This window comes from Benincasa hispida, chromosome 6 (genome assembly GCF_009727055.1).
Source record: "Benincasa hispida cultivar B227 chromosome 6, ASM972705v1, whole genome shotgun sequence".
Classification (NCBI taxonomy): Eukaryota; Viridiplantae; Streptophyta; class Magnoliopsida; order Cucurbitales; family Cucurbitaceae; genus Benincasa; species Benincasa hispida.
Genome location: NC_052354.1, coordinates 30,836,721 through 30,849,167, shown reverse-complemented (window position 1 = coordinate 30,849,167; position 12,447 = coordinate 30,836,721). Strand labels below are relative to the sequence as shown.

The 12,447-nt window shown below is 31.4% G+C and overlaps 1 protein-coding gene across 1 annotated transcript in view; it reads right to left on the bottom strand.

Moving 5' to 3' along the window:
* Positions 1-12,343: 12,343 nt before the first annotated feature.
* Positions 12,344-12,447, bottom strand: part of LOC120079200 (probable auxin efflux carrier component 1b) — a 35,116-nt gene continuing 35,012 nt past the window's right edge. Inside the window, exon 5 of the mRNA XM_039033365.1 lies at positions 12,344-12,419. Coding sequence (XP_038889293.1) covers positions 12,344-12,419 — 76 coding nt within the window. The remainder of the gene's footprint in view (positions 12,420-12,447) is intronic.

Genomic DNA, 12,447 nt, shown 5'->3' with positions numbered 1-12,447 from the left:
ATTTTTCTCTTAAGTACTGAATCCAGGTCTTGAACAAGGGGCATCACCCTCTCATTAGCCCGAGAGGGACTCAGCTTAGTGATTGGATCACAAACCAATTGTTCATTAGAGGATAAGTGGAACTTAAGGAACAAGATATAATTTCGGGGGTAAAACAACATTTGATCCAACCGTTATTACGAACAACCTGTGAAGGGTCAACTTATTGGTTATGGTTAAATCAAGTAGACAAAATATATCTACAGTGAGAAGAGTGCAACTACTGAGCTATAGTGGTGTGTCTCGATAGTTAACGAATATTGATTAATTTGGTTTAAAGAGTTTAGTGAATTAATCTCAAATCGTTGGAGCTCATGATCTGTAGGTCTATAAGGTTCATCTACTAGCTTGTAAATCTTGGATTAGTATTAAGTGAATTTGAAGCGTTCAAATTCAATTTGGGAATTAAATTTGAAGTGTTCAAATTTTAAATTAAAATTAATTGTTCCATTTTAAATTAGGATTTGGATAATTATATTTGATATAATTAACATTTAATTTATTGAAATTAAACATAATTGGAGAGTTTAATAATATTTAAATAATAATCTAAATATTAATTACATGAATAGGATTCATGTATGAATTAGGTGTTTGATTAATTTAATATTTGATATTAAATTATTATTTAATTAATTAAATTTTTTTAATTAATTAAAATCAAATTAATTTTCAATTTTCAAATTCAACTTTAGAAATTGAATTTGGTATTTGATTAATTTTTTTAAAATTAAATCAATTAGAAAATTGAAAATCAATTTTGGTAGTGGAAATTTCCAAAGAATTTTGAATGCTTGGTGGATTAATTCACAATTAGACACCTAGACCACTTCTTAATGCTCTTTGATGTGTCAAGGAGCTGAATCTCCTCGTGCTTGAATGTATCTGTTACATAAAAGCTTCAATTTTGGGGATGAAGGATGATGGATGTTGAACATCAAAAGATTTTGCAGAAAATTGGTTTCTGGTTTTTCCCTCTCTTCAAACCCTCTCCTCCCTCTCCTAATTATGCTCAATTCTGAGTTCTCACCACTCAAATCCAAGTTGATGAATAGTAGAGAAGATACTCGTGGTGGTCTACTATTGATTTGAAAGTCCAATTCGTGGAAAGGAGCAAGGATCAAAAGGTTTTCTTCAAAGGTATAAGTTCTTGAAACCCTGTTCTATGAATTTCTTTTCTTGCATACTTTTAGAACTCAAATTAAATGTAATCAGAGTATTTATTGATTCTGATTGCCTGCATTGTATGCTTATACTTTCCATTAGTTTGTACCAGAGCATGATTTAAGCACTCAATTAACGTTAATTTGAGTTTGGTGGGTGAATTTCTGGATGCATGTTTGGTTGACTGATATAGTTGAAATTCAACTTTGGCACTAGATTCTCTTTGATTATGAAGTTTAATTTGTAATTGGTTCTTGTTGATGAACTTATATGTGTGCTTTAGAGTCTGTAAATTTATTAGAGTCAATAGAGTTGAAATTAAGCTATAATTGAAGATTGAAGCAAGCAAGGTCAGCAGTAGAAAATTGGATTCGAAACCATTGCCAAGCAGTGTTGCAACGCTGCTCTTGATGAAACCTATGGCGCTGTAATGCTGCTTATCCAAGCCCAGAAAGGTGCACGTTCGTGAGCCGGTTCGCAAATCAATTCGACCAGTTTTGTTGGTTTCTGATCTAGTTCAGCCTATTTTGGTATGGTACAACCTCATTTGGAGCCTTGGAGAGCTGGTTCAGGCGGTTTGGATCCGGTTTGAGTCAAGATTAGATCACTGGACAACAATAAAAAAATCCTCGAGTATCTATGGGGAACCAAGAACTATATACTTGTGTATGGAGATAAGGATTTGATCCTTATAAGATACACGAACTATGATTTTGAGACTTATAAGGATTATAGGAAATGCACATCTAGATCAATGTTCACTCTTAATGAAGTAGTATGGCAAATTAATAAGGATGCATTGCAGACTTAACAATGGAAGCTGAATATATAGTTGCTTGTGAAGCCGCTAAAGGAGTTATTTGGCTAAGGAAGTTCCTTATTTAGAAGTTGTTTAAAACATGACTTTGCGCATCACACTTTATTGGGAAAACAGTGGTGTTGGGCCAAATTCAAAAGAACCTAAGAGTCATAAAAGAGGTAACAAAGGAAATATCATCTTATCCGGGAGATTGTGCAACGAGGTGAGGTGATGGTCACGAAGATATTTTCAGAGTACAACATTGTTGATCTATTTATGAAGGCTCTCACAGCTAAAGTGTTAGAGGGTCATCTAGAAAGTCGAGGTTTAGGGATATGTGACACCTTGTCTAGGGAAAGTGGGAGATAATCCTGAGTATAGTATATGCCTTAGTTTATTTTATTGTATACTTTATTTGTATTGTACGCTCCACTAGCTTTAGGATAACTGGGAGTTTATTGGGATTAGTATCCTAAATCTCTTTATTCTTATAGTTTGTATAAATAGATCGTTATTAGTAAAATAAACGTTATTTTGTTTGTGCATTAACTCAGTCTAATAAACTAAGATCCAATGTTATTTTATGTAACTTAAATATATATGTGGTTGACATACAGGTGGATCATGTTTATGAAATAGCCTAAATGGTTTGTAGTAAACGGATAATGTTAGATGCCTTATCCTAGTGACATTGCGAATACGACCCACTTTGTAATTTTTACAATTGTTGTATAGTGTTATAAATGATTTGATCCTAATCGTTCATGTGGAGAAATGTGAGTGGCGGTATCCTATACAAAGAGTTTGAATAAGACTGGATCGCGAAATGATTAGTTTTCCTTATAACACCATTACTTGAAAAGAATTGCATTTCACTAGGATGACCATAGGTAACTTGACCTTAATCTTGAGTGAGTTGTAAACTCCTGCCTATGAGCGCAATCCTTTGATCTGGTGAGAGTGGCCAAATTCGCTGACTCAATATGCCTACCATTTTGGGGATTTTCCGAGTGGAGAGCTAGGAACATGCTATACGAGATGTAATTCACTTCTTCCCAATCATAGGGAAAGTTGATGAATTGCTCAAAGGGTTGATTCCAAGTCTTGAACAATGAGAGGAGAGCCTTCACCCTTTCACCGGCCAGAAAGAGGACTAGTTTATAGTTGGACTAAAACTAATTATTCATTAGACGAATCATGGGTACTTAAGGAGTTAGATGCAACTATAGGGGTAAAAAGGTAATTTGGCCCAATTGTAATTACGAGCAATTTGCGAAGGGTCAACTTACTGTTGATTGGTTATATCTATGGACACAGAAATATATCTTACAGTACAAATAGTGAAAGGAATTGATTTTTCGCAGTGGAAACGAGCGATCGCTTATGTTTTTTAAATCGTTTTACAGAATTTAATTCAACATAGGATTAACAAAAAATTACAGGATAAACCATTCCCTTAAGCATGCTTCTACTAAGAATTTAGAGAGGAAAAGGTAGATCAATACGTACCCTTGAAGTCACACTTCTTCTCGCTTTCTCTCCACAACAAAATCACGAACTAGTCGTTTCTTCTCTCAAACTTGAACACCAAATGCAGCAACACAAAAGCAACACAGTGAAGACACCACCACAAGGAGTCTTCCTTGTTTTTCTCAAGGAAAGAACCAAAGGAGAGTTTGTGGGCTTTCTATTGATTTCGATGAAGGGAAACTTTTATTGATTGAGATAGCAACATAGATAGGAGAAGAGGAAGATTAAGATGAAGGAGAGAAAAAATGTCTGTGAACCCTTTCACGTGAAAACCAACAATTGGTTATCCTCCACCACCAACCTCTTCTGCAAAAAATTTGAGATATATGAGAGAGAGAGAAATAACTCCTAAAGGAGCTATTGATTTTTTAATTCAAAATTCAAAAATCATTTTTTTAATTTAATTATATCAACTAATTAATATAATTAAATTATATATCATGTCCCATATAATATATAACATATAGTTAATTATATCACATATAATATAACCTATAGTTTATTATTCTCTCATATAACTATAATATTAATATGAATCATATCCATATTAATTTTAGCCAGTTGTTTTTACATGAATCATATTCATATAGTTAATATTTGAATCATATTCAAATATTTATTTCTCTCATAAAACTATATAGATTTAATATGAATCATATTCACATTAATTTTAACATATACTTTTTATATGAATCTCATTCATATAATAAATACTTGAATCATATTCAATACTTATCTCTCTCTTTAAATCATATAATGTATCAACATACATTATACTTTATGATGTACCAACATATATTATATGAATTGTATCTCATACAATTAATTCTCTTTAATTAATTTGAACAATTCAAATTAAACCAAAATTAATTTGATTCTCATTAGTCTTTATTGAGCTAACAAGGAAACCTTATGAGCCTATAGATAGAAGCTTCCATGATACGAGATTAATTGATTAAACTCTTTAATCAAATTAATCAACATTCATTAACAGTCGGTCATTCCATTAAAGACAAATTGCACTGAAGATATATTTTTGTGTGCATTGAATAACCAATAACAGTGCATTGGCCCTTCACAAATTGTTCATAAGTACAACTAGGTCAAAATTACCATTTTACCACTGTAGTTACACCTAATTTCTTAAGTACCACTAATCCCTCTAATGAACAATTAGTCATACTCTCACTATAACTAAACCCCTCTCTAGCTAGTGAGAGGGTAAGGACCCTCATTGTTCAAGACTTGAAATTAGCCCTTAAGGGAGCAATTCATCTACTTACCCTAACAAAGGGAATGAGTGAATTCCATCTTGTATAGTTGAGTTCCCAGCTCCCCACTCAGACGAATCCCCAAAATGGTAGGCATATTGAGTCGGCAAACCTTGTCGCTCTCACCCATGTAAATCAAAAGACGGCCTTCATAGGCAGGAGTTCTCAACTCACTCGGGATTAAGGTCAAGTCACATATGGTTATCCTAGTGAAATGTAAGTCTCTTCTAGTAATGTTGTTAGAAAGAGAGACTAATCATTTCGTGGTCCGGTCTTATACAAACTCTTTGTATGGAATACCCCTTCTCACATGTCTCCATATGAATGATTGGGATTAGATCATTTGTAATACTTTACAACAATTGTTACAATTACAAAGCGGGTCGTATCCATAGTGTCACCAAGATAAGGTATCTAACCTTATCCATGTACTACAGAGTTCAGGTTATTATTTAAACATGATTCATTTGTATGTCTTTACATACATGTTTAAGTTACATAAAATAACCTAGGATCTTAGTTTATTGCATTGAGTTGGTGCATATAAAATAAAAATTATTTTATTAATAAAAATTTGTTTATACAAGTTTAGAAACTACGAGAATATAAGAGAGATTTAGGACACCAATCCCAATAAAAGAGTGCAACTGTCGGTTTTTAGTGGAGTGACTGATAGTTAATGAAAGTTGATTAATTTAATTTAAGAATTTAATTAATTAATCTCATATCATTGGAGCTTCAAATCTGTACGTCCATAAGATCCCCTTGATAGTTCAATAAGGATTAAATGAGAATCAATTAATTTTGGATTAATTTGTATTGTTCATATTAATTAAAGGAAATTAATTGTATCAGATGCAATTAATATAATATATATGGATACAATATAATATAATGTTTATTGAGAGAGATAACTATTTGAATATGATTCAATATTAATTATATGAATGAGATTCATATTAAAACTATAGGTTAAAATTAATATGAATATGATTCATATTATAACTCTAGGTTATATGAAAGAATATAAAGTTAGGTTATATGAGAGAATATAAAGTTAGGTTATATTATATGAGATATAATATAAGGTTTATTTCAATTATACTATTTTAATATAATTAAAGGTAGAAAATAACTCCCCCCATCTCTCTCATATGCAGGATTACAAAGGAATTGAAGGAGATAAGAATGTTGGGAATGTCATAAACTCGTAGTTCGTAAATATTGTTAACATATTCTACTTATCAATAAAAGTATTATGGAGTATTTTTCAAGAAATTGTTATTGATATTGCATTATGTTATAAAAATCCAATAATCGAATCCTTGTCTATAATATGAATACTTTAACTTTATGTGGCGACATAAAAGAGGATCAAGTTTTAGTATATAACCAAAATGGTCTATAAGTATATGGATGTGATTGGGTATCTCATTCTAGTAACACTATTGGATGAGGCCCATTTTGTATACTGATACAAATGATGTGATCCCAAAATCATTCATGTGGAGACATGTGAGTGGAGGCATCCTATGCAATGAGTTTTCATAAGACCGGACCTCAAAATAGTCCTTTTTCTTTATAATGACCGTTTACTGTTAAAACTGACTATTTCAAATTCAATGACCTAGAGTAACTTGATCTTAATCTCGAGCTAACTATGAACTCCTGTTTATTCGGGATTATCTTTTGATCTGCATGGGTGAGAATAGTCCAACAACACTGCTCAATAAGCCTCCCATTTTAGGGTTAAGATCGGATAGATAGTTGGGGACATAGTTCTGTAAGATAGAATTCACTCCTACCTGACTTAGGATTAGCAGATAGATTGTTCTCTTAAGCACTAATTCTTAGTCTTGAACAATGGGGCTTCACCCTCTTATGATCGAGTGGGTCATCATTTATAAGTTGTATTACAAACCAGTTGTTCAAATGGAGGATCAGTGGGAGCTTAAGGAGTAAGATGTATTTACAGGGGTAAAACTAACTGTACAAACAACATGTGAAGGATCAACTTACTAATTATGATTAAGATGGACTGAAATATATTTATAGTGAGCGAAATGCAACTACTAGGCACTAGTGGAATGACCCAGTAGTTAATGAATGTTGGTTAATTGGGTTAAAGAGTTTAGCCGGTTAATCTCGGATCGTTGGAGCTCATTATCTGTAGGTCCATGAGGTCCCTATACTAGCTCATGTCGGACTAAACCTTAGAAAAGTGTGACAAATCAATTTGAAGTGTTCAAATTCAGTTTTTGGAGTAAAGTGTTAAATATATTCAATATATTTAACCTAAAGTTTAATTGTGAATTAAATATAAAGAGATAAAGAACAGGAGTTTTTAAATAAGATTTAAATATCATTTGTATTCAATGGGATTAGTATTGGATTTAATATTAAATTAAATTAATTAAAATTTTTAATTAATTATTTAATATTAATTTATTTTTAAAATTAGCTATTAGAATTAATTTTGAAAAAAAATTGGTCAAAATTGCATCTAAAGTCAAAATTGTTGACTAAGTCAAATATGCAATAAGAAGTCAAAATGTTGATTTTAGACTTTGAGAGTCAACATGTCAAATTATTGATTTTGATTTTTTAAGTCAAAATTTTGACCTTTGTCCAAGTTAGTGGAAAGTTCGAACAATTTTGAGTGGGAAATTCCAACTATTGTATTGTTAAGTGTTGTCTTCAATTTGAAGACACTTGCCCCACTTAATCCCACTTTGAGTTAATGGTTTATTGAGTGTCAAATTCTCATCAAACTCAAAATTTCATGTCATGCATGAAATGGCCTATAAATAAAAGAGTTCTATGATATATTTTTCTTCTTGGCAAAGTGGAAATTTATGAGACTTTTGAGAAAAAATCATAAGCCTAATTCTCTTTCAAACCTTAACCTATTCCTCTCTAAATTAGTCACTCACCGGATCCCACCATCCCGTTCTAAGGCCGGAGTATAGTCGGGAAGGCTCTTGTAGTGGTCTACGAACCGTTCGTGAGGAGGTTGGAGCGTATTTGGAGAAATTTGAAGCTACAAAGGTTGTATTTCTCCTATCTTTTTGCTCTATTTTCTATTGCATGCTTATTCTTTACAAATTAACTTAATTAGAGCACTTGAGAATAACCAAGGAAGCTTAGTGGTAGTGTCCAAGAGAAATAGTGGCGTTGTTGTGTTCATGAGAATGAGTTCATGATCGTTTGGAGAGGGGAACATGAAGACTATTTATCTTCAAGGGTATATATTTACTTTCCTTTTTCCTCTTTATACTTAATTATTAGACAACATATTTGGATAAAATATTGTTTATCCTCCTTCTGTCTTGTTTTATCTAGTTTTATGTTTTGTTCCAAAAAGAAACATTGGCACAAGGCGATCATATGCTTCCACACTGGGACTCGATCCCTTAAGATTTGTTGGATGATCTTTCCTTGTACCGAAGGCTCATTGGATGACTTCTTTATATTACCATTTCACGTCTTGACATTGTCTATGTAGTTAATAAACTCAATCAATATGTTTCAAAGCCGTGAAAACACATTTAGCAGTTATTCACCATCTACTTCGGTACTTGATATCAGCCTCTGGCCAAGGAATTTTGTTACCAGCAACTAAGTCTTTCCAACTTCGTGCCTTTGCTGATTCTGATTGGATAACTTGCCTTGATACAAGGAAGTCCACAACAAGTTTTTGTAATTTCCTTGGAGATGCCTTAGTATCATGAAAATCAAAGAAACGACGTGTTTTATCATGATCATCTGCAAAGGCTAAATATCAAGCTTTAGCATTGACCACTTTGGAACTCATATGGCTTTCATATTTGTTTGAAGAGTTGAAGATTCCACTTCAAAACCCAGCTTTATTGTTTTGAGATGACCAAGTTGCCTTATATATTTCTACAAATCCCATATTTCACGAGCGAACGAAACACATAGAACTTGATTGCCACTTTGTTAGAGATCATGTTTCTAATAGTTTTCTCAAGTTCTTGTCTATTCGATCTCATCTTCGACTTGCTGATGGATTTACAAAGGCTTTACCTGTTGCTCGATTGTTTACTTTATTGTCCAAGTTGAGAGTTTTAGATATTCATAGTCCAACTTGAGCGGGAGTATTAAGATTATTGTTATCTTGATTAACAAAATTGTTAAGATTTGTTAGGATTTTATATTTTGGTGTATTTTATTATTAAATGTTTCTTACTTGTATAAATACAATACTCATACTCAACAAATAGATCAGTATCTCATATCCCCATTTCTTGTTTATTAATGATACTTCAAATAAATTATTACAATATATATTAACTTTACAACATGCTCATCAAAAAACGATTGACAACATGCTTAGATAAAAGTAGTATAACCATTTAGATCAATTCTATGAAAGACACAAATAGCAACTTTAGGTAAAATTAAAAAAAAAAAAAAAAAAAAACTCATAGAAAATGAACAACACAACATATTATTCACATACATGAGCAAAGAAACATAAATCATAAAGAAAGATAAATCTAACCATGGAATTATGGTAAACAAATTATAATTTTGTAAGTACAATATATCAATAAGAAGAACATGTAAATATGCATAAAAGAATATGTTGTCAACGTTTAAACTATACACAGTATATATATGAGGTATTGGATACACGTAAACTGTATATATGAAATGCAACTCAAAACATAAACATAAAAACAAAAACAAAAAAAAATTAGCCTACCTTTTGCAAATGAAAATGGTAGAGACTCGTACTAATAACGTGTAATGAAATAAGAACAATATGAACAATACAGGAACAATGAAAGCAAAATTGCAAGAGCGAAAAGTAGAAGAAAGTAGAGAGTAAGTATTGAACTTAATGGTGATCTTTCTTACAAAGATTCCATACACCACTATTTATAGGATATGGAAGGGTGCATATTACAATACAAAATTTAATGAAGGGTTTATGTACAACATTAAATTTAATGAGAGGTTTATGATATTTGGTAACCTATATAGATTATGGATATCTACATTATTTTTTATGCTTTGTAATTATTTTTTATATTTATGATCGAGAATTTATTAGTGTGGACACAAGAAGTTATTGTATTTAGAAATTTGTTAACAATATAAATGTCAAAATTAAATAGTGTACTTTGAAAAATAGCAAAAGATTTTAGATATTATAAAAATAGCAAAATATAATATAATATTAAAAACAATAAATTTGGATTTAATAAATGTCTAAAATACTCAAGATCATAAAAAAGTACATACTATGTTACCTACAAATATACAGTAATTAATATAAAATTAATACTCAAATAGCAACCATAAAATCTATGGGATACCAAAGACTAGATTTAAAACGGATTCTAAAAGTTATATAATTTACAAAAGCTAAAAAAAAAATACTATATCATTTTCGCTCACATCAAAATGTTAAATTGCAAAATTATGCTTCACACAAATAACATTTCAGTAAAATGAAGATCAAGCGTATGGAATTAATTACTAGGAGTATACATTGATCGGTCGATGTCAGTTTTCTCTCAAAACCGATACCAAAAACTTTGGTTTGACACCCGATTGCCAGTCGATCGGTTTGGTCAATTTTGTCGGTTTCCTCTTATTTTTCCCAACAATTAGATTATAGATATAGAGAGTTGAGAGGAGGGGGTGCAACGGTAGAAAATGTAGAATAGAGGTGTGGTTTGTGGCGAAAAGAGTCGAGTTTCGAGGAACAAAGAAGAACAAAGAGGAAGAAGAAGTTGGGGGGTGGTAGATGAATGAAAAAAGGAAGATGAATGTGTTAGGTGTTGGGTTTTATGTTCTAAAACTCGCAGTTTATAAAAATTAAACATATTTTATTATCAATAAAGATATATTCAACATTTCTTCAATAAAGGTATTGAATCTATTAATTGCATTCATAAAATCTAAATCCAATAAACTAAGATTCATGGTTATTATATGAATACTTGATGTAATGACCCGAATTCAGGAGGGGTACATGAATGAATCGGTATCACATCCGAATGAGAGGGATCCTGAGGACATGAAAGTATGGTCAAGAAAGGCTTAAAAGAATTGAAAGTTACTAACTATACCAACAAGGTGCACCATCCTTTTCGGTGGCTCAATCATAAGAACTCCAAAGTTAAGCGGGATATTTGAGTGAGGACAAAGCATGTTGAAAGGACCCGTGTTGATTTGTGGGGATTGTAGGGATTGTATTGACATGAGGAGTTTGGGCATCCTATGCATGAGTTTGTTTACTGGTTAATTGGATCCCGTTTAATGATTGGATCATAAACCAATTGTTCATCATAGACTTATTAGTTATGATTAATTTGGTCTGTTCAAATTCAAATTAGGGTTTGTACAATTATATTTGATATAATTATTTAACATTTAATTTATCAAAATGAAACGAAATTGGAGAGTTAATATTTAAATATTGATTTAAATATTAATTACATGAATAGAATTCATGTTTGATTAATTTAATATTTGATATTTAATTAATTAATTAAAAATGAAATTAATTTCCAATTTTAAAATTCATTTTAAGAAATCGATTTTTGAAATTTTTGAATTTGATTAATTGAGGATTAATCAAATTGTTTTAATTAATTTAGAATTAACTGAAAATTTTGGAAATTAAAAAATTGTAAATTGGAAAAAGAGATTTAGTGGGTTTTTCCCTACAAAACACCAAGCATGAGGTGTTGGTCTTCCAATCACACACAAATCCTATTAAATCTTCAAGCAGCTGCTGGCTATTGAGCTGAAGAGGAAATGCTTGCATGTATTAAGTGATTAAAAAGTATTTAATTTTGAAGGAGAGAGAGATTCAGCTGAAAATCAGTTTTTAGTTCATGTTCTTGTTCCTCTCAAACCTAGAAATCTCTTTCACAAATTCACTCAGATTTGAGTTTCATCACTCAAATTCAAGGCTAAGAATAGTAGAGAAGATCTCTTAGTGGTTCATTGACAATTTGGAGTTGAATTCACGTGAAGAACGCTTGGATTAGGGAGAATTCATCAAAGGTATGTTGAACTTGGAACCCTTTTCAGTTTTTCTGTTGAAGCATGTTTTTAAAGCTCAAATTAAATGCAATTAGAATGTTTATTGATTATGTTTACTTCTATTGCATACTTGTGTATCCCATCATTAGGTTAACATGATTTTCAACTTTTATTTGGTAGTGGACAATGGATTTAGGCTTGTGACCGTGGGCTAACACATTTTAGGGAAAAAACAGTAGTATACATATATCGATCAGTCGGTCGGATTTTTCACTTTTTGAAAAAAATTAACAACCACCAACCGACTTTAATTCAATAGATTTCGATCGATCGAACCGATTTTCAATGACTTTATGTACACCCCTTCTAATTACTACAAATATATTGTATGTGCAAACATTTAGAAAATACACATGGTTTATTCATCCATCTATACACCAAGTTTAAATTTCTTCTAGCCACTTGTACAACATCAAAATTTTCACTTTTTACATCTCAGGACTTCCAGTTTGCTTTATTCAAAAATGGCCCCCAGAAGCAGATAATAACTCAGAATTATTGGGAAGGCAATCAACATTCCAAAAACCACCCTTTATACAAATTTAAAAAAAAAAAAAA